The 21088-nt window shown below is 48.2% G+C and overlaps 8 protein-coding genes across 8 annotated transcripts; 2 read left to right on the top strand and 6 right to left on the bottom strand.

Annotated features, from left to right (window-relative positions):
* Nucleotides 1–136: 136 nt before the first annotated feature.
* Nucleotides 137–3696, bottom strand: EDB82DRAFT_422135 (uncharacterized protein; the record flags this gene model as incomplete). The annotated part of the gene is given in 5 exon segments (XM_065607610.1): nt 137–583; nt 638–1683; nt 1700–2584; nt 2640–3336; nt 3403–3696. 5 exon segments carry the CDS (start codon nt 3694–3696, stop codon nt 137–139), a joined length of 3369 nt encoding a protein of 1122 aa, XP_065465783.1.
* A 2880-nt stretch (nt 3697–6576) lies between these two features.
* On the bottom strand, nt 6577–8756 carry EDB82DRAFT_80082 (uncharacterized protein). Its single transcript, XM_025729469.2, has 2 exons — nt 8070–8756; nt 6577–8016 (listed from the first exon to the last, which is right to left on the bottom strand). The coding sequence occupies exons 1-2, from the start codon at nt 8505–8507 to the stop codon at nt 6850–6852; spliced, it is 1605 nt and encodes a 534-aa protein (XP_025588691.1). The 5' UTR covers nt 8508–8756; the 3' UTR covers nt 6577–6849.
* Nucleotides 8757–9558: 802 nt separating this feature from the next.
* EDB82DRAFT_80071 (uncharacterized protein) lies at nt 9559–10378 on the bottom strand. The gene has a single exon (XM_025729470.2). The coding sequence runs from the start codon at nt 10270–10272 to the stop codon at nt 9778–9780; it is 495 nt and encodes a 164-aa protein (XP_025588692.1). The 5' UTR covers nt 10273–10378; the 3' UTR covers nt 9559–9777.
* EDB82DRAFT_80093 (uncharacterized protein) lies at nt 10334–11045 on the bottom strand. Its single transcript, XM_065610056.1, has one exon. It carries the CDS (start codon nt 10972–10974, stop codon nt 10486–10488), a length of 489 nt encoding a protein of 162 aa, XP_065465782.1. The 5' UTR covers nt 10975–11045; the 3' UTR covers nt 10334–10485.
* Nucleotides 11046–13121: 2076 nt separating this feature from the next.
* Nucleotides 13122–14310, top strand: EDB82DRAFT_572222 (uncharacterized protein; the record flags this gene model as incomplete). Its single annotated transcript, XM_025729471.2, has 1 exon — nt 13122–14310. Exon 1 carries the CDS (start codon nt 13549–13551, stop codon nt 14308–14310), a length of 762 nt encoding a protein of 253 aa, XP_025588693.1. The 5' UTR covers nt 13122–13548.
* Nucleotides 14311–14946: 636 nt separating this feature from the next.
* On the bottom strand, nt 14947–16767 carry EDB82DRAFT_521327 (ubiquitin-conjugating enzyme/RWD-like protein; the record flags this gene model as incomplete). Its single annotated transcript, XM_065609080.1, has 9 exons — nt 14947–14962; nt 15020–15891; nt 15948–16116; nt 16167–16178; nt 16232–16328; nt 16378–16399; nt 16456–16550; nt 16622–16655; nt 16738–16767. The coding sequence occupies 9 exons, from the start codon at nt 16765–16767 to the stop codon at nt 14947–14949; spliced, it is 1347 nt and encodes a 448-aa protein (XP_065465781.1).
* Nucleotides 16768–17682: 915 nt separating this feature from the next.
* On the top strand, nt 17683–19295 carry EDB82DRAFT_489940 (P-loop containing nucleoside triphosphate hydrolase protein). The gene is made up of 4 exons (XM_025729473.2): nt 17683–17917; nt 17976–18054; nt 18108–18896; nt 18946–19295. The coding sequence occupies exons 1-4, from the start codon at nt 17802–17804 to the stop codon at nt 19108–19110; spliced, it is 1149 nt and encodes a 382-aa protein (XP_025588695.1). The 5' UTR covers nt 17683–17801; the 3' UTR covers nt 19111–19295.
* A 294-nt stretch (nt 19296–19589) lies between these two features.
* EDB82DRAFT_489936 (uncharacterized protein) lies at nt 19590–21038 on the bottom strand (the record flags this gene model as incomplete). The annotated part of the gene is made up of 1 exon (XM_025729474.2): nt 19590–21038. A coding segment is annotated over exon 1 (1169 nt), but the record flags the coding sequence as incomplete, so codon positions are not given.
* Between the last annotated feature and the right edge of the window lie 50 nt (nt 21039–21088).

The following is a 21088-nucleotide window of genomic DNA, read 5'->3' as shown; positions in this document are numbered from 1 at the left end:
GGGGCGCCGTCGACTATGCAAATATTTTTCTACACCCAAATCATGCGCCCTGAACTGCACGTAAGAACCGAAACGAGGTCTGATACCGGGCGTTGTCTAGCCCTGCTATAATCAAGAACATCAATGGAGAAAAGTATCATGAGTTGCCGGATACACCAAGCCCGCTGCCTTGACGTCCTCCTATGCCAGAATTGCGCCATTCGCGCCTCCTGCTATGCTCGGCGCTATCGAGTTGACTGTCTGACTGATTGAACTGGTTGTGACCATAAGGCGAGGGATTCAGATCGTTCCGTCCTCTGAACCGAGCCGGCGGAGTTGCATGCCCATTATTGGGTATAGGCATCGAAGGATCTTGTATGGTGCGAACGGTGGTTTCACCCTGCCATACTGCGGGGTCAGTTTCTACTCGCCGAGCTGGAGGTCGGGTGGAATTGTCCTGACGGTTGTAAACCTCGTTCACATCAGCAATTGAAATCTGTCCCCGCCTATCCTGAAAACGCTTCAGAATATCCTTTGTGGTAAGATCTCCACTGTTGCTGAAGATGTAAGGGTCGTTCATGAGACCAAGAATTTCATCAGGAACCTGTTAAAGTCAGTTGATGGGGTCAAGCTAATCGCCAATAGTTCCGCTTCTTACCTGGCACATTTCCTCGATGTTTGTAATCATCATTTCCACCGCATCAATGATATACATGGCCTCGCTATCCATGGCCATAGTTTTCGTCGGGTTTGTAAGAATGTTAGGGGCAATTACAGTGGCAAGGTTTCGCGTGTCCATCTTGGAGCCAAGATCCTCGTCCAGCTGATGGAACGTGCCAGCCCACTTCAGGAAACTGAACAGAATTTCCAGACAGTCTCGGTGACTCTTTGGTAGAAGACAGCAGGTCAAGTGCAGACATTGCTTCCTCTTCTCGTGGTCGGAGATTTTGGCTGCGCTAATCCATAGTCTATATAACTTATGGGTCATTAAAGGATCGGGCAGATCTCTCAAGTAGCGCTTAAGAAGAGCGGCTAGCTGGACAACGGGTTGTTCCATAAAGCCAACCATGTCGCAGCCCTCGGTGTTGATGGTTTCTACCAGGCCTTGCAGCTTCTTTATGTTGCCGTTCTTTCGGAACACACCCTCGACGGAAAGGTCCATCTTGCGCATTGACGTGACAATGTCATCAACTACTGCTGGGATTCGAAGAGTACCCGGGCCAACGCCATCTGTCGAGTCCGCACCATCTCTTTCAATGATAATCTCCAAGGGTACACCAAATACGCCCTTCTTCTTGACGCTCTTATTCTTGTCGTTCTTGAAGGCCTTTCCAATATTCTTCCAGAAAGTTGCCTGTTTGCGTGACTCAATGAAGCTAAGTAGTTCGTCCAGGGTGAATTCTTGCTCAATCATGGGTTGCATGGTCAGAACGGCGAGATGTCGGACATTGAAGTATTCGAGACCTGAGAGCTCTGAAAAGAATTTTCGTCCGATCTGCCGAGGCATCATATCAGAGCGTTCCCGGTCATTGGATTGCGATCGCTGATGACCCTGTGCAGATGGAGCATCTAGTGAACGGTCTTGAAAAGGCTGCGGTGCCCTCTGTTGTTGTTCGCGAGACTGTTCTACAGCCACAATTCTTGGAATATCATCCAACGTAATACCGTCGTTTTGTCCAAACATGAGATCAGTAGAGTTTTGCCCTTGGCTGGCATCAACCCGCTTGGCTGGCATCACCCGCTGAGCCTGGGCGTGGTCCCCGTCCATCTGTTTCCATCACACGAGAGCTCCGAGCCTGTCGAACACTAGAAGAGAGGTGACGGTCCAATCGTGTACTTCTGAGTCTGCGCACATCATTCAGAGTGTTCTCATAAGACGACTCTCGTTTGCTGCCACCAGGCCCGCGCGACTGGTCTCCTCCGCGTGATCTGGGATCACCTCCTGGTCCATCAGCGGCCCCAAATCCGTTATTATCGGAGTCGTCGTTCGAACGTGGAAGTGTGCCGTTGGCCTTGAGAATATCCAACAACCGAGCCAGGGCAACGCGAAGCAGAAACACGTATTGTTGTAGTTTTGAGACATGCTCAAGTGATTGCGCATTGGGTCCAGCACAGTTTGTGCAGTAGAGCTTTCGATCGAGAGTGTTGAGACGGGCATCCACCAGTGTTCGCCCGATATCGCGCGAACACTTTGTGCATCGAACGCAATTAAGATGCCACCTCATATCGGCGTTCTTAGCGCACTCGTCTTCAACTGATCTATGACACAGAGCGCAGTGGTCAGAGTCGTTGGCAGAAAGCTTTCCGCCGGTTGCAGTCACAGACAACTGGCCGTCGTCGTTCTTAGTGGCGTCGAGGTCGCTTAAATCGTCCAGAAACTGATACAAGCCAGTCGAAGAAGTTGCTTCACGCTCGAGACGCAGTGCACCCTGAAGACAGATTCGAATGAGGAGCTTCAGGTAATGGGCGAGACCGGTAACAAGGGAAAGGAGTTCCTGTGTAACCCCGATCTTGTGTGTTGCGTTGTCTTGCGTTTTTGAAAGCAGCGAAAAGAAGGAAACAATCTTCTTGCAAAGTAATTTGGCTTCTCGCCCGTAGGACATGCCTGAACATAGAGTTAGATTTTATACAAGACAATGGCAAAGTTAAAGTGTCTTTACCTTTTTGATCCAGCCCCACCATAGTTGCATCGAGTCTATCTGCAGATTGGAATAGAATCTCAACGTGATAGATGAATCGTTTGGCAACAAAAACTCCCTCCACATATGAGCCATTGCTGACGTGTAGCAGCATGTCAGAGATACACGCAGCGGACGATTCCTCAAACGTTGATAGAACGCTCCATATACGAAAGACCTTCTCTTCCATACGCTCTTCCTCCTCACGAATAAGGTCTCTGCCCGCGGCGTCGTCTGTGCTCTCAAGCGCAGGTAACGAGTCCGCGGGCTGTGCCAGCCGCACATTCCAGAATTTGTGAATCATGTAACATTCAGGATGCCAATGCTGGTTTTGTCCGTTTCTGAAAATCTCAACAAATTGTTTTAAAATGGCTGTTTGGCACCCATTACACCGCTGGGCGAACTGTGTCGAATAATGGTAATGGCAGTAAACGTTTCCGTCATGTTCGTAGTAGCTATCCTGAGCGCCGAATATCGTTGAACACAATGAGCATGTAAAATGATCGACATGGTACTTGCGGTCTAGGGCGGTGATGTAAGAGCCACGAAGCGCTCCCCCGCACTGGTAGCAGAGGAGGCCAAGTCGTCGAAAGTAGTCAGTCTCGCAAAGAGGATACTGGCCTTGGCCGTTCTCGTCCTCGGCCGGGAAGAACTTTGAAGCAACTATTTCACCGCAGTCCTATAATTTGAGCAATTAGCATCTACTGCCGTCCGAGAGAGGACGGGGTCAGCCTGAGATCCGTACCTGACACTTAAAACAGTCGAGATGGAATGTTCCATCAAGAGCACGCACAAACTGGCCCGTCAAGGGCTCACCGCACGCCTGGCATGTCCTCGTTTGGCCGCTGGCAGACCTTCCATTTCGCCCTCGCGACCTGTTCCGCTCAGCGCTTTTGCGGGGCGGCTGGTCTTCAGCCCATCCCGGTGGATTGGGCGTACCTGGAGCCGAAACGGGAGGCCGCGGTCGATAGCTACTGTCAGGGGTCCGGGTTCTGAAGTTGCCGTTCTGCTGCCAGTTCGAATCAGCCTGCGGGGGCATGTCCTGAGCATGGTATTGGTGAGAGTGGTCGCCATGGCTATGTTCGCCGAGCATGGCGTCGTCGTAGCTCGACGACATGATGACAAGAAATCCCGGAAATACACAATCCCCTCTCCTCGTTCCGAATCAACCAAGGGAGAATGGTCTATCGGTACCAAAGTTCCAACAAAGGTCGACGAATGTTTGCAGCGGTCGGCATCAGCACCGGCTGAGAGTAGGCGACAACAGCAAGGAGAAGGCTGTTTTGAGGATCAATTGGTAGAGCCGGGTGAACTATTCGACAGGCAAGAAGATGTGGTAATGGTCGAGGAAAAGGTAAGATCGAGTACGTTTTGTTGTTCGCGTGATGGCCCAGCAATAAGCCTACCCAGTTTTTGGACTGAGATAACAAGAGGCGGCGAGGGGAGCAGGTCGGTGGCAGTGAAGAAGCGATGCGGCACAAGACAACTAGGCTTAATACGCTAGGTGAAGCTGGAGCATGTACTGTAAACAGCAAGGCCGAAGCGAAGAAGAAGAAAAACAGAGACAATAGAAAAAATACGATCGAGACGAGGCGCGGCGCAGCGCGTCTGCGGCGGCTTGGGGTGAAGGAGCGTGGGAGTAAAGTCGAAGCTTGTCGTGAGAGAGTAAGGTATGGTGAAGTAAAGTAAAGTAAAGTAAAGGTAGGAGACGCTTGGTGGTAGGGGAGCTGAGTCCAAGTTGGGTGGAAACTACCTAGAACTGGAACTGGAACTGACAGTGGTGGAGAGGAATCCAGGGCCCTGTACCTTGGATGGATGGAGTAGGAGACTCCCGGTACTTCTGTTGCAATAGGGGAATAGCAGTTTGCCTCTCGCGCTTTCAGTGCTAGGGGCAAATGTCGGGTATCAGCATCAGTGGAGGGCTAGGTACCTCCTGGTGGTCTGTACCTTGGCGGGGGATACCGAAGTACCTAGATGAGACCCCCGACTGCACTGAAGGAGAAGTCCAAGATTCTGATGGATGAATAGACGATAGATCAGCTACCTGGCTACAAATGAGGGATAGGGTCTAACTACTAACAAATGCCCGTACTCGGGGGTTCGGGAGAACCTAATGTCTGGGCGACCAGTTACCAGCAGCAGTAAAGAAAGGGTACTGTGTACTTGAAAACCGAACCAATACTCGAAAGAATCGAATTGAATCGACTCAATGACAATTGCCAGTGCAGTCCAATCCTAAACAAGGTACTGCTGTCTTGCGCTCTTGCCTTTGACGAACGAAATGTGAGATCCTGGTGGATTCAGATGGGGATACAGAGAAGAGTGGGCCCTGTTGTATTAGGGGTGTTTGAATACGTATAGAATAATTTCCTAGGTTCCTTTACCTCCGCTGCTTGTAATTTCCAGCCCAGGCCATGAGGATCCATCAGAGAGACTACCGTAGACATGATGAGGATCACTGATTTAGCAGCGATCCATTCTGAAATAAAAATAAACGGTGAATCCCGTCCAGTGTTTCAAGAATCGTTTCCTTCAGGTGCAGGCGTATCCATACAGATACATATTAGGTAGGTGCTAGACTAGGTATATGTGTATATAGTTGGATGCGGTAGATGCAGGTCGCCGTCAGCACAGCCTTCGATGATTATAATTAGTTCTGGATGTCAGGTATTATGTGCTGTAGCTGTTCTAGGTACGGATACTACCTACATAGGTAAGCAAACGTAATGATGCTGCTTGCTATCATGTCTAGTTTCGTCTGTCTGCTGCAAGAGTCCTACATCTGTTCCATTGGACCCCATCCATGGATGTTTCACGCGTAAAAGGAGGGGCCGAGGACGATAATTTATTATCAGCAATAATTAGGGTCCATCATCAAGGATGTCACTCGAACAAGTGCCTGGCCAGTTGTTGTGAGTATTATATATGAGGACAGGAATTGAAGCCTATCTATCGGCAGTGTGTTGACTTGATATCTGAGTTCATACACCCAGATGAGTATCTACAAGCGCGGTAATAATAGCACGACCAACAACAAACCTGAAATCATGTCCATGGCTTGCTTGCCCACCAGGCCTTTGCTGAGAATGTCTCTGCCTGAAGTCAGCCTGAGCCTCTAACTGCTAGTACCTTGGAAACTTAGACAACACCCTGCCCTGTCCTGTCAGCCACGGGCGGTCAAAGCTGTCGCTAGACAAAAGCACGGTTTACATACAGTACAGTCAGTTAGTTACAGTGCTACCCGGCCTTGGTTAGCCTGTTTCTTACCAGTCAATCACGGGCACCGCACAGGTATGGTGAGTTTATGAGGTCATTCCAATCCCCAGATCCCCCCCTTTAAGCCTGAGAGCAAGCATTGCAATGCTTGCTGGTCGAAACAAACTAACAGATGTTTAAACCTGACGGGCAGAGGAAGAGACAGGAAGGAAATGCTCTTGCCTGAAGCAGGCTAAAAGGGACACAGTCAGATTTTCTCTTTTGCCATCATGATCATTGTGCGCTACTGCAAATAACCTTGCTCTGTTGGAAATTGCTTCAATGAAGATCTCATCACGTGTGTCCTGTGAGTGTGGAGGAGTATGGGGGCCACACTCGAGGGTGCCAGCGCAGGGCATCAGGGCATACACTAGACACTTGGATGAGTACATGCAAGGAGTTTCGGTGTGTGTATGTGTGTATATATCGACATCAGAACTTCATCAAAGGTGTGTAATGTTGCAAGTTGGGCTGTTGTATGTATCAATGGTCCAAACTTTCAAACCCAGGTAGGTAAATGTCAAGGTAGGCTAGGGTCAATGTAACGTAGACGACCTCATATTTCGATTATCCGGTGGTAAGGATTTCGAGCAGTAAATAACACGATTGCATCTGTACTAGAGCTAGAATTGAACAGCAGTAACTAAACAAGTGGCATAAAACATTCTTCTTACCGCTTTAACTATAAATCAAAAAGACCAGGAGATGCATGGCTGATGCTCATGCTCATGCATGTGCTGACCTGTCCGACTCATTATATCCAACCATAGATAGGCAAAATTTCTCCACACCTTTCCGTCTTACAAGCATCACTAACTACCAAACCCTTGCATCTTCTTTGGGGTCTGCAGATGTTGATTGATACAAGGGGCACGTGCGTGTTCACGTCTGGCTGTGACGTCGGTCGATTCCATTAAAGATGTTCTTTCGAATAGCTTCAAGCATGTACCAGCTCTTTGAGTCTCTTCTCGATCTTCTTTCGTCCCTCGACAGTGCTCCAGACTTCGTGAGGGGCCCCATCAACAATGTCCCAGTCCTTCAAGTTATCCGTCAGCTTGGTCAAATCTCGCTGCTTCTTCTCCCATGTGTGGCTGTTCTTGATATGCTTTCCAGAGCTAATTACAACAAGCGGCGTGTCCTTGTCCTGAATCTGGCGGCTGGTCTGCGCGTCTCGTCGAGTAAAAGAACCAGCCACCAGGCTCTCCTGCAGCTTGGCAAAGATAAATTTACCGTTCTGCTGTGCTGATCGTCCATATACTCGGTCGCGGCTTGTTCGTCCGCGAAAGATGGCACCAGGGATTCGGTCCAATCCGAGTGGAGAAATAACACCCCAGAGCCAAAGGATAAATCCACGTCCCGGTGATGCGACATCATCAAGTAGATCCTCATGTAGAGGGTCGATAAGGAGTAAGCCTTTGATATGGTCTCCATGTCGTGCTGAAAAGACTCTCGAGTAGATCGATCCAATACCGGTACTGGCAAGAACCCATGGTCCACTCTCCCCAGCATCAGCCAGAGCCTCGCTAAGAGTATCGACCACGAAGCCCGCTGATGAAGGGGAGGGCGCGTTGTCTGACCAGCCGTAGCCAGGGCGGTCAGCAAAACAGTATCGCGAGATGGATCCATTCTTAACGGCATTGTCGGCAAAATTCCAGAATTCGTATTCGACAGTTCGCTCACCGGCCTCGAATAAGACGGTAGGGAGCTCGTTGCCCTTTGAGTCGGTCTTGTTGCCGTGGCAGTAGACGTGGATGCGATATTTGTGGTTGTCGACCCAGTGCAGCTTTCCTGGATGTGGCACGCCTGCATCGAGAGCTCGCAGGATGATGGTTAGAGTGATGAGAAAGACGGCGACTGACATGACGGCATAGGCGACAGTTGAGACCATGACCTCGGACCATTCAAACAGGGTTCTTCTCGTCTCAGCTCGACCGGTCAAGCGTTCCTCCTCCTCGGCCTTGCCCCATTTCACCATGCGGTCAACCAACAGTGTCCAGAGACTGGTGAGCAGGGCCCAGATGACGCTGATTGCGCCAACCCAGCCTTCTTCGTATCGAGTCTTTTGCACAGACAAGAGGAGAACCATATCAAGAAGAATGACGCCCTATCCGGAGTATGAGTGGGAGAGTGTAGCCATGATATTGGTTCATAACTTACCGACATAAAAATGGCGAGAATTCTAACAGACTTGGACGGCACCTCGAAGAAGATGAGGGTAAAGATGAGATTTACGAGCGTCCATGTTGCGAAACCAAAGGCAAACCAAGGGCTACCGCGAGTGTTAATACCGGGCGGCGTCACAAAGGTAGAGACGAGAAGCAAAATCCAGAAGATGAGTGTTATCAAGGTGAAAGCAACCGTCAAATATCGCAGAGCTCGGATACTCCAGAGGTTGTATGGAGACACTGCGGGATCATCGGGCGCAAGCAAGCCAGCCTGGGTCGAGTTGACGCGATTTGGTAGTAGTCTGGTATGCTCGTCTGGAGCGATCTGATCGCCTTCTTCGGGATCGTTGATGGCGCCATTTGAGCCGTTTGGTCGCCTTGGGTCGCGTTCCTGGCTCAGGTCCCTTTTGGGAGATGAGAATAGCGGCATTGTGAGAGTGCTAGTGATCTAATGGCGAGGGCGTTCCGTGTAATTGTGGGGGGATGGAAAAGTCAAGTTGGAAGAATCGAATGGCAAGTCACAGCAACGTTGACAGAACGAAGAAGAAGAAAAGGCCCCTTGGGTTTCAATTGTCTAGTTCTGAGACCGTCGAGGTTTCTATATAAACCGACAGCTCCGGTATTGGTTGGTACTGGCAACTGCTAATGCTAATAGTATAGTTGTTGTATCCATGATGAAGTAGACTAAACAAAGTAGAATACGTCATATGCCAGCCATTTTAGCCTGCCATGTCACCAATCGCCTCCATTAGTGGTACACAAGGGAGTGTTAGTGCCGACACAAGCTTCCGGGACATGGAGCTTGGAGCTGAAGCTTGTCTAGTTAATGGGCTTTGAGATCAATCATGATGAGCCTGTTCCGGCCACGAAGAAGAAAAAACAAGGCATTGGAGCACTATGAAAAGAGCTATATTTGACTGCAGCATGTGATGCTCAAATGGAAAGTCCAGGACCGGGCCAATCTTTCTCTCTCTCCCTCTCTCTCTCTCTCTCTCTCTCTTTCTTGGCTTGGCTTAGCTTGGCTGGCCCCGATCTTGTTCGGCATCGAACTCATTCACATTCACCATGACCTCTACCCACCCAATTGGTGTGTCCCCAATGACAGCCACACAGCATCATCATTATCTCAATTTCAGTTCAACTTGCACATTCCATTAAATCAGATGAAGCAAGAACCTCCTCAAATTCATGCATCCATCTATACCTTGTTAACGTTCGTGTTATTGTCGCTTACAGCACTGAAATATCATCTATCATTCTAGCCATCAATCTGATTTGCATTTATATCACAGTTTTTCAACAAGAGACTGGACCCTGTTCTTGAGCTCTCGTGTTTCAGTTTCGCCGACAGTAAACCAGCGACCGTCAAGGTTTCCCGCAACGGATCCGGCTGTCCGAGGATTGTTACTCAACATAACAAGCACCAAAACATGATAACATCATAATCAACAAGGCCTTGTCATCATGCATTGTTCCAACAATTGTTATTAGTACTATACTAGAAGGTGGTACAAGACCAGCAAAGAGTGTGTTTTGTATGACCAAATATCGAAAAATTATATATATAGTGGTCAGGGTATCTTTATTTCCTCCACCAACTCCAGGCTGCGCTTGTTTGTGGCATTACAAAACAAATCATAAAAGAAATAATCCCTTTCTCGAGTTCGTTGTCATTGTTCCCCCGTCGTAGCTGGCCGAAATCAAGTGTCCCAAGGCGCAACTAGGTTGAAATCTTTGCCACTGGGTGCCGTACTGATACCACTGGATACCGAATGAGACGCTTGGCTGCCTCCTGAATAAGACTGCGCGGCTGCTCTCTGTTGTCGGGCACGCTCATGTGCCTTTTCAGGACTCGGGCCTCGGGTTGAAGTGATGGCGTCTTCAGGTATTCTCTCGATTGGTAGGTGCAGCTTTACTGCTGCCTTAGGGTCCTTCATATCGATGCCGTGCCGTCTGAAAGTATTCTTCTTCTGCTCTTTCATAGCCTGCGCTGATGGTTCGCTCACCGATAACCAGTCCTTGACTTGGGTGAACCATCGAGGTTTTCCTGTTTTTGACTTTCTTGTGTCTGTTGAGGACATGGAGGTGCGTGATGTCTCAATTCCGATGATTGATGGGTCGTATTCATAATAACAACTTCTTCTTATAAAGGTTGATGATGTTGGGCTGACAGGTGTGTCCGGGGTTGGTGCCATGATTGAATTGGTCTGGACCTCAGACTAGGCCTTGAGAAGCTGGTATTTGATAATAATGGTGATGCTAATGATTGAGGAAGTCGCCAATGGTCCCAAAGGACTATTGTATTAAACCGTAAAACAAACAGATATGACAACCGTAGCTATCCAACGAGGCCCTCGAATAAATGGATGATCAAGAACGTTGACCGTTGCTGTACACGGCATAGTCCTTCACGCCACAGCCTCACTCGTGATCGTTATTCGCCCCCGAGACTCTAACGCCGTGGTCGGAGGCCGGAACGGTTTTTGAGAAGTCCAAATGTTTAATAAAACAAGTGCAGTATAGTGCAATATGATGCAGGAACAAAGTCGATGGCTACGATTGTGTGGCCACAAACGTTTTATGCCGTTGACGTCCAACGACAGCAGCGGGATGATTATGGTTGATGCAAGTGCACGAGTCGTGCAACGACATAAATGGGAAGCACTGCCGACGGAAACTAGAGGATCAGCGGGTGAATGGAATGCTGGAATAACTAGTGATTGTGAGCAAATCGTGAAGAGAAAGAGAAGAATATAGATAACTCTTGATGGAATTCTCCCAGATGAGAAGAAGAGAGTAAGCGTTGACAAGAGAAATAGAAGATGAGGAGAAGGAGGGACACGCCGATAAAAACAGAGCGGGAAAAAGGGTTTGAAGAAGGAATGAAAGCTCGACATCCCTACCAGGTACTGATTGCGAGTCTAAAGCACCGAGGCAGTTCATGTCACCAAGGCTGTTCGGCAGCAACAAGACGAGTAAAATCTATTAGTATCCAATAGTACAACACAAAGTAGTACTTTCTAACCGTCCATCCACTCCCACCCTAACCCTCGCGCGAAAGCCCCCAGCGTCACTTCAGCTTTGGCGCTTCCAAATCATGGATGTATGCAAATCATGCAACGCGATGCAACACAGCGTCACACCCTCAACTCTGATCTCAGCTTGATTCAGCTCAAAAAACTAACACGCAAGAAAAAAACAATTTAATCGTACATAGAGGCTGCTAATTAGTTCGAGACCGCATCAGGCAAGGGCTACACAACATAGCATTTTCTCTTTCATCTTTGTTTTCTTGTACTCGATAACGTAATAGCCAGTCCTTGCATTTGGTTTTGTCCCTGTCATTAGTAGCAGCTGAAGTTTGAATGGGACTTTGTACAATACCAGTGGCTTCAATGGTGTGTCCCAACAAGACCAGGGGTGTGGAATAATCCGAGGTGGCACTGGACTAACTGTAGATACCGGCATAAGCTGGGTGCCAAGTCGTTGAGCCGTCTTTCGGATAGTCTTTCACATTTTGGATCCGAGTGCTTGGTCTATCAAAAACCAAAGAAGTGCCAAACGCCTCTTTTAAGACGATCATTGACGAGACCGGGAATCCTGTGTCATGGGTTTCCTGTCTGCCTACGTATTGTTTCTGTGGCTGGCTAGTTCTCTGTTGAGTGGCACAACAAAAAGCAAAATGAGTCTCGATGGAGCAATCTACGCCGATCACTTCTTTTTCAAACTCTCAAGGAAGTCGACGACCTTTTTTGTTAGATGCGCCATTTTATGCAAGTCTTGCAGCTAAACAGGGTTTACTACAAACCTGCACCAAGAGTAACACACCACTAGACAAGCATTTTCGTATTGCATCAACAAGCAAAGTTCACCCTCCCCTGACTAGGTACTTTCAACGTTTTTACGCGTCTGTGTATAATAGGAAAGGTACCTTCTTGATAAGGCCCACGCCCGATAAGCACAATTCCTGCATCTCAACTTTGCCATAACAAACAGACAATGCCGTATCACGGTGACAAACAAACATTGGCACAAGTGTAAAGCCACCAATGCACAAACATGAGCTATCAAGATTGGACAGGCCTGGTGCAAGATGCTGCAGTGCCCGGCCAGATAATTCGGGCCCTCTCTGGTCACAACAGGATGTCTGAAACTCCAACAATAGTCTGTCATTTCCAAGAGTTTGGTGCAGTCACTATCGCATTGTCTCGGAGGATTTTTGCGGAACCCACTTGGTATCTAATATCAATGAATATAGATCTGAAAAAGAATAGGCTGCCAAAGCGTAAGTGACACTGTCTAATAGGATAGGTACTAGGAAGGTTTGCATCTAAGTTTTATGATATGAGATTTAAAAAATCTAATAGTCTGGTCTAAAGCAAACGTAGGATGTGGTAGTAAATTCACTTCTAAGGCCAACTTGTCTAATATCCTAAGGGTTGTATTCAAAGGCTGTGTTCCAAACACATCACATCTATCTTGTCAGGCTTCACTTCGAAGTGATTTTAAACGGATTGAATCTACAATATGTACCTATGTAAGATAAACCTGCATATAAAGAGCAATTATACTGTAGCATGGCTATTGGTGAGACGCTGAGAATAAGATGGCCCGTGCTTGAATGCATCGGAACTGGCGCCAGATCTTGTCCGATCGACTTGTTCAAAGTGGGGGCAATGAGATCCAATCCCAGCAGAAAGTGATTAGGAGGGTCCAACCATTCTGTAATCCATGTCTACCTAGGTACAGTAACACTACATGGACTTGTCCAGTGAATAATTATCAAGCAAGCCAAACACCTTCTAAAAAAAATATGTTTCACAAGAATTCACTTGTGTATCTTGATTCAGCTTCGACTGTCTCTGGTCGTACCAGGTTTCTACAAGTATTCACATCATCGTTCTGGGCCAGAGATAAATGGTCTGACGTTGCATTTCAGACTGCTAGCTACCCAGGTACCCTAGTACTCTCACTACCTATATTAGAAAGGTTAACTGCTAAAAGCATAAGAGACGTAATTAGCAAGTCAGTTTGTTATGATTTGGGCCAGACTATTAGGTGAATTATTCTTATACCTAAAGATCAGATATCAACTTTTTGTTACCCACTGGTATACATATAACCCAGTCGGGCGGCAGGTCGTCTGTGGAGGCTGATCCCAGGCGCCAAAAGCCCACTATGGACAACACCTGACGGGAGCACTAGTATGGAACCCAACTGAGACCCCATCCCTCTAAACTCTCAACTCTCTCCAACTCAAACTCGTCCTCTCCGAGTCTAATCCCTCATTGGTCAGCCCAACGCCCGATCCAGTTGCGAATCATCTCTGTCCATCGGTGCATTGCCTGCCCGCTCAGTCTAGTTCACTCAGTTTTGTTTGCGCGAACAAGCTCTCGTCCCTTACATACGCCGCTTTCGAGACTCCCATCGCGAGTCAACAAAGCAACATCAAACTGCGGCGCAACGCAATCATGCCCGCTCTCACAATCAATACCGACAACCCTCCCAGTAACAATCCTCCTTCGCTGAACCGACCGCCTGTTTCTCCCCTTACTCCCCCGCTACGCCCTACCGAACCTGAAGCTTCCGGTTCTAGCGCCGCTGCTCGCCCAAGCTTTACACTTTCACAGCCTGATCAGACTGCCATACCACCGCCCGCACCTCAACCATTAGATTTTGATGCGAACCCAGATGTGATAGCTCTCAAATCGGCGATATCTATCTTGCAAATACAGAGACAACGTGCCACCACCGATATTCAAGCGCTCAGCCGCGCAAAAGATGAGGCTGTACAAAACCCTGAAGCATTTATAAGTGACCTTGTCGCGAACAAGATCAATACACCCACCAGCGACGATAGCGACAGCGATGATGACGATAGAGAGATGAGCGAGCAGGGTCCGGGAAACAAGAAGCAAGACCCCGGCGAAGGCTCCTCCAAGCAGCGCATCGCTACCGAACCACCAGCCTGGAGGAATATTCCTCAGCCGCAAAACGTTGTTCGCTGCCCACCCATAAACTGGTCTCAATATGCTGTAGTTGGCGACTCCCTGGATAAGCTGCACAACGAACAAGTCGCCCGTCCAAACCAGGGCACGCCGGCAACCGTGGGCGCAAACGGTATGTACGAGTTCAGGGGTGAGGGGAAACAAGAGAGATACCAAGGTGTCGCGGCACCTTATGCTCCGACTCAGGATCGTCTGAAAAAAAAGCCCAAGAGCAGAAGGTCATGAACAACGATGACAAAATGACGTTTACGAAAGAATGATTCTGCGCACAGTTTTCTATCATCATATTTGAGCGAATATTCATTGCGATGGGTTTATACCATCTGCAGTCCGGCGTTGATTATGAATGGGATGTTTGTTTGAGGGGTACACTATCCAAACAATACACCCAGCGTTGCCTTTTTTCTTTCTCGTTTGTTGGCCATTCTCGATAGAAAGTCTTCAAAGAATCACCATAAATGCTACTTTTTTTCGTTTGTTTTATTTCCTTATGAGCTTATTTGCGGGCTATGGCGAGTTGATCTCTGCCATGGCAAAGAATAGGTCAGTTAGTAGTTATACAGCATAAATCGTAACTGTCAAGACCGGCTGGCTTGACTATTTCTGCTGCTGATTACGTTCGTGCAAGAGTAAGAAGCAATTCGGACAACGTCGCTATTTCATTTGCTTCGCACTTTACGAATGGTAGGCTGGCCCTACCTACCTAGAGGAAATGGCAATCCTCATCAAATTCATCCGCCATGTTCCCCAATCCCACAACGCCAAATAAGCCCAAATAATGTCCCTTAGTTTGCCTATACGCCTGCCTCCCTTATGTTTTTAAGCACATCTTCAAATCCAGCTTTTGACAAGGCACATGGATTATTCTGGAAAATCCCTTAGAATCATATTAGCTAGTCCGTTCTATAATTGTATGAGATTATGGTGGACTTACTCCACGCTCTGCTGGACTGATCGCCGAAGGAGCCGGTTGTATTTCTTCTTGTCGTCTGCGCCGCCGCCCCAGTACATCTTGGTAGCTTCAGGACGGACAATCTTGCGAGGGTCGTAAGCGGGCTCGTCGTCTTCGAGAATGGCAAAGATAGCCTCAATGTGTGACCGCACGTCTTCCCTCTTGGCCGGGTTGGGCGTATAACATGCTGTGCCGTCTTCAGCAATGCGGTGGTGGAAGATCTTGGTCTCGAATCTGACACGAGGTTGCTCCTCGGGGAAACGGACACTGAAATTCATCTTGATCCTGAACAGGCCTCCGTCAAGGTTGGTCATGGGGCGTCCAAAATAGGTCACCACCCAGACAAAAGGGTTTTCGTTCTCAAGAAAGACGTCGTGTGGCATATCGCTCTTTTTGAACGCTTCAACGACCTGCTCGAACTGGTGCTGAAGGTTCACAGCAACAGTGGTCTCCCGCTTTTTGGCATCCAGACCTTCCCCGGCCCATTTCAAGGGTTCCGCGTCAATGGCGGCCTTGATAACGTGCAGACGACGTTCAAGCTCTGGGTAGTTGAATTTCCCATCCATAGAATTGTTGCCAGGAGACTCAAAGGGCATCCTCGCAAACGGCTGGTGCGGTTTCGTTTCCGACTTTCCCTTCTCGATGGCTGCCCGGTATGACTCAAAGTACCACAGGAATCGGCGTTTGCATAGATCTTTGAATGGTTCGAATGGCACAGTGGTTTCATCGACATCTTCATCCTCTACCTCTACCTCTACTCTAGGGGTGCTTTGTTGCTGAATTCCATTAGAGCTGAGCCCAAGGTATCCCTCGAGGCGTTGGATGACACTGATACGCAACGTCTCATGCCGAATCTAGCAAAAAGTCAGAGGCTCGCATACTCATACAGTCTGGCTGGTATGGGGCAAACCTTTTGGACGTAGTCCTTTTGGGCTTTCTTGTCGGATTCTTCGTTGGCATCCTCGAACCCTGGTTCGTTCTCGTACGGGTTGGAGGAGAGAAGACTTTGGATGGACAATAAGATCGACTCCAGTCCTTGCGCAGAGGACCACTCCTCTCCACGCTCACCACGCCATGTTCTAGTGCTTGTTAATTCAACTATTCAAAGCTTTGGCAGAACTATAATTACCCCAGAATGGATCTGGTAATGTTAGTGAGTTAAAAAGTCATAGTTTGTTGCGTCATGAGACTTACAAGCAGACTTTGCCGTTGCTGTAGACGTTTGGATTGAAGCGGCAACGTCCACCGTTTGTGGTGGCACAGACGACAGTTGGTGATTTGGAGGGATACTCTGCCATAAATATGAGTTTGGGGTCTATAATGCGAATGGAATCTTTAACCTTTGTGGAACCGGATCGCAAACTGTCATATTTGAGTCAGTCTATTCTATCAAGAGTAAGCCGAGACAGCAAACTAACCTCGAAAAATCCAAATTCATACGGAGTCTCGTGGGGGCCCATGACCAAGGCTTTCACATTGCGAACATCGACATCACGACATGCCACGGCGATTGCTGCAGTGAAGCGATGCAAGAGTCAGTTGGTCGTCTTCACGATGCGCATTAATCAATCGGGAGCCACATACAAAGGTCGCAATTCTTCTGGATATCTCCAAGTTCCTTGCCATAGAAATCAGTATCTCAAGCTCGGATCGTAAACCAAGGGATGGGAGAGGCTGCAAGCGGATGCGGGGCAGCGAACCTTGGAGATGCGAATGATGGACTGGTCCATGGCGTTTCGTTTATTGCAGTTTAGGTGTAGTTATCCAGGGCTTGACATCGACTGCGGAACGCGACGCACATGGACGGCTCGCGATCAATAATTTAGTGTTGAGGTTGTAAGATCTCTGTTAGGCAGTTGAGGTAAAGGTGGATTGATGTTGGGTGTTGTAGGTAGTTGACAAGGTGGGATGTGAGACTACCTTTTGGCGTGCCTATGAGGAAAGTGGGGTGGGACTGCTGCCTCGCTGTTAGTTGTGCTGGGCGGGCCAGAGTTTCTTAAGCGCAAGATCAAATTATCCAGAGCATAACTAGAGTGTCTCTTTGTAACTTTCTTTCTTTATTGTTGTTCATGTAGTTTGCAGCCTTTGAGTTTTAGTAAATGATGGTCACTTCGGGAGGGGCTTAGGATGTAGATGTGCCGGTGATTCATAGCAAGTAATGATTCAGGACGTTAGTAATTATTGATGAATCAGCAATATTCGTGTCAAATGCATATTGCCGTTTGCCTGTCAAATAGATAAGCCACACAACTGGTTTGTCATTGATTTATACTGTTCTGGAACTTTATGCTCCTGATTGACCGATACAGAGACTGTTTGGACAAGACAAACGTTGTCCTGTGAAATACGACGTATAACTAAATACCACAAGAGTACAAACCAGGTAGTATAAACTAACTCAATAACTCATCTCCACGGCTCCACGGCTCCACGGCTCCACGGCCGACTTTTCCAGTACCTTAAGACTCTGGCTTCTTCTATTGCTGCCAATGTACAGTTTCGATGTAACATGCCTTGAATAGAAGCCTACCCGGGAATCACCAAGTTAGTGTGGAAGGTGGGGCATATGGCAGGTACCAGGCGGTTGCCGTTAGAGATGTAGCCTACGCGTAGCTTGACGCGTTAATTGATTTTCTCAAGCTTCCACCCCCATCTCCATCAACGCAGTTTGGCGATTCTGATATTACCATACAACGGCACCGAATACTATCCAGCATCACTCATAGCCAGCCACAATTTAATTCAAGCAAAATACCAAGCTGATATGGCTAGCTTTTTTGATCTCAAGGCTAGAAAGGCTGCGGCGGCTGCTAACGGTAACGCCGACCAGAAACAAGACAAACCTACCAATACTCGAACCCAACCCTGGGTCGAAAAATAGTATGTACATCCCACATACCCAAGATAGAGCCCGAGCCTTGAAACTCACTATATATAGCCGACCAAAGACTCTCAGCGATGTCACTGCCCAAGACCATACCGTCGATGTGCTCCAAAGGACACTCCAATCCTCCAATGTGCGATTGTCCTACTCCCGAATACCAAAGCGCTTCAATACTGATTCTTGTAGCTCCCTCACATGCTTTTTTACGGCCCTCCCGGTACAGGAAAGACATCGACTGTCCTGGCACTGGCAAAGGAGCTCTATGGTCCCGATATGATCAAGTCAAGAGTGCTTGAACTCAACGCTTCCGACGAGCGTGGTATCTCCATTGTCCGAGAAAAGGTCAAGAACTTTGCGCGAATGCAATTGACCAACCCACCCCCTGGATACAAAGAAAAATATCCCTGTCCTCCGTTCAAGATCATCATCCTTGACGAGGCCGACTCCATGACCCAAGATGCCCAGAGCGCACTACGACGAACCATGGAGACGTACAGCAAGATCACCCGTTTCTGTCTGATTTGCAACTACGTCACTCGGATCATTGATCCGCTCGCTAGTCGATGCAGTAAATTCCGATTCAAGAGTCTCGACCAGAGCAATGCGAAGAAACGACTTGAGGAGATTGCAGAGAAGGAAGGCGTGCCGCTCAAAGACGGTGCAGTTGATGCTCTCATCGAGTGCAGTGAGGGTGATCTTCGAAAGGCTATCACCTTCTTGCAGAGCGCTGCTCGGCTGGTAGGCACCAGTGCTTCCGACAAGGACGGAGAAGGTGATGAAGCAATGGATGTGGATAAGAAGGCAGTCACAGTCAAGATCATCGAGGACATCGCTGGTGTCATCCCGGATAGCACCATTGGTGATCTTGTCAGCGCAATACGCCCAAAGAGCTCGGGATCACCGTATCAGGCTATCTCTGATGTTGTCGAGAAGCTTGTTGCAGACGGTTGGAGTGCAGGACAAGTTGTTGGTCAAGTAAGTCCAGCATCAATATTTCGCCCGAGAACCTGCTAACAAATGGCAGCTCTACCAAGCCTTGACATATGATGAGATAATTCCCGACGCACAGAAGAACAGGATTGTTATGGTATTTTCAGAGGTTGACAAGCGATTAGTAGACGGAGCTGACGAGCACCTTTCTGTCCTCGACCTCTCAGTGAGAATATCAGCTATCCTAGCGAAGAAATGAGTTCCTCAAACCCGGCGTGCAGGGTTGTATCCTAGCAATGAGAAATGGAGTTGTGGTTAGATATGGATTGGCGTTTAAACTGGTTCTATACTACCAGACATTTATTGTACTTGTCGTTGTTTTATTCTAGTCCTATGCCGCGTCTTCCTGGCCGAGTAATCCAAGGTTGCCATGCAAAATAGACCATACATCTTTTGGTTGTTCCGTGCCGCCCTTTTCTGTATGCTTCCTCACTCTACTGAGAGATTTGGGACTCGTCTCCAGCCAAACATCGCCCTCTGTAGTGTCAGCTTGAGTCTCGTCCTCCTGATCCTCCCCAACCTGACCCAAAAGTTGGTCGATCTGCTGCAATGTTTGCATAGAGTTTTCCAAGGCAAGCTGTCCGCCTTCAACCTGTTCTGCCACGTTCTCAAGCGTCGCAATTTTGGCCGAGTCGGCAGCGAGAACCCAAGGTTGGACTTTCCCAGCCAAGCCTGACCGTTCACCAGAGGTAAGAAACTCTCCCAAAACGGATCTACGTCGAGATTCTGGTGCCGTAGAGTGAGACGGGAGTAGCTGGCTTTCTTCTTCCAGATGACCGAGTGACTGGCAGTTGTCCTTAGTTTCCTTGCCGAGAGTCGTGTTTACGTGTGCTTTCTGCGCTATCATTGCTCTTTGCTTCTTTGATAACTTGAGAAGAGTCTCGATGTATGGAGTGAGAAGATAGGTACTTGAGGTAGGTTCTGGTTCATCTGCCTGTTGTTTGGCTGTGGACGGAGCCAGGATTGGAGCTGCTGAGGAATCAAACTTTTCGCCAACAGAGGACAGAAGGGACCGTCGACTTGCAAGGTATTTGGCGTATTTGTCCTTTATAGTGTCGAGCTGCTCGTTTATAGTGGCTTGATCCGCAGTCGACTGAGCATGGCTCTTGGAACCGCTCTCCTGGCCCCCCTCCTCATCACCTGATGCTTTGCCCAGCTCAGTTTCAATCCATTGGATGAGTTCACTTCGCGTTGTATTCAGAGCATGTAATCTTATGCCATTGCTGATTACATCCGGTATGCTTTGTGCGTTTGCCCTTGTTTCACGAAGTAGCTGCTCTTCTCTTTTCAGTAGAAGCTTCGCTCTCAGCACAGTCTTTTCAAGCTGGGCGACTTGCTCTGTCAAATCCGTCTTTTTGACGCTCTGCTGTGCAACGAGACTGTTTACTACCTCCTTTGGGACTTTGGGTAGACTAGCAGCTTCGTGAAAAACATCTTCAGGGTCTAAATATTCAGGTGCAGCGGCTGGTTTTTGCATGAGTGCGTCGAGATGAACCTGAACAGATGATAGACGGTTCTGCTTGGCCTGAAGCTTTAGAAGTGACAGTCGCTCTTCCAGTAGCTCGTTGCTGGATGACGAGTCCTGATTTGAAGCTGATGAGGCGAGATGTGATTGAGCAGTATCTTCATACTTTCGACGGGCATCGACATTGGCTTTCAAGGCTTCGATATACTCTCTGTAGAATCCTTTTGAGTCAGGGTCAGGAGTCACGTCGCGTGTTGTATCTGCCAGGGACACTGGTTGCTTGACTGGGCCATCATGAGAGCATGATCCGAGATGAAGTGCCAAGACTCGTCGGATATAATTGACTTGCTCTCGTGGCTTGATGAATGGACAAAGGGTTTTCTGGAATGTCTCAATTGTGTTTGAGGAGGTCGTCATTTTGGTTCATATTTTGGCGGTGAAGTGTTCATTAATTCATCCAAGGCTCGTTGCTGGTCCTAGTGTAAAGGAGTAAGTAAATAAACGAATTACATGGGCTGCCTGTTTAGACGATGTTTGGATTGTGGCTAGTGGTGGATTCTATCGCGACCACGCAAGAGTTAGGTGACGTGCATGATGAATATGAGATTCTAATAAATTTGGAATGAAGCATTCACCAGAAACATTTATCTTTATATTCCAACAGTTACTTTTGAACGAGGTTAGGTAGGAGGATCCGGAGAGCTTCAGCCAC

Source organism: Fusarium venenatum, assembly GCF_020744135.1.
Source record: "Fusarium venenatum strain MPI-CAGE-CH-0201 chromosome Unknown EDB82scaffold_1, whole genome shotgun sequence".
NCBI classification, from domain to species: domain Eukaryota; kingdom Fungi; phylum Ascomycota; class Sordariomycetes; order Hypocreales; family Nectriaceae; genus Fusarium; species Fusarium venenatum.
The sequence above is the reverse complement of the archived record's forward strand: the minus strand, read 5'-3'. Positions and strand labels throughout refer to the sequence as shown.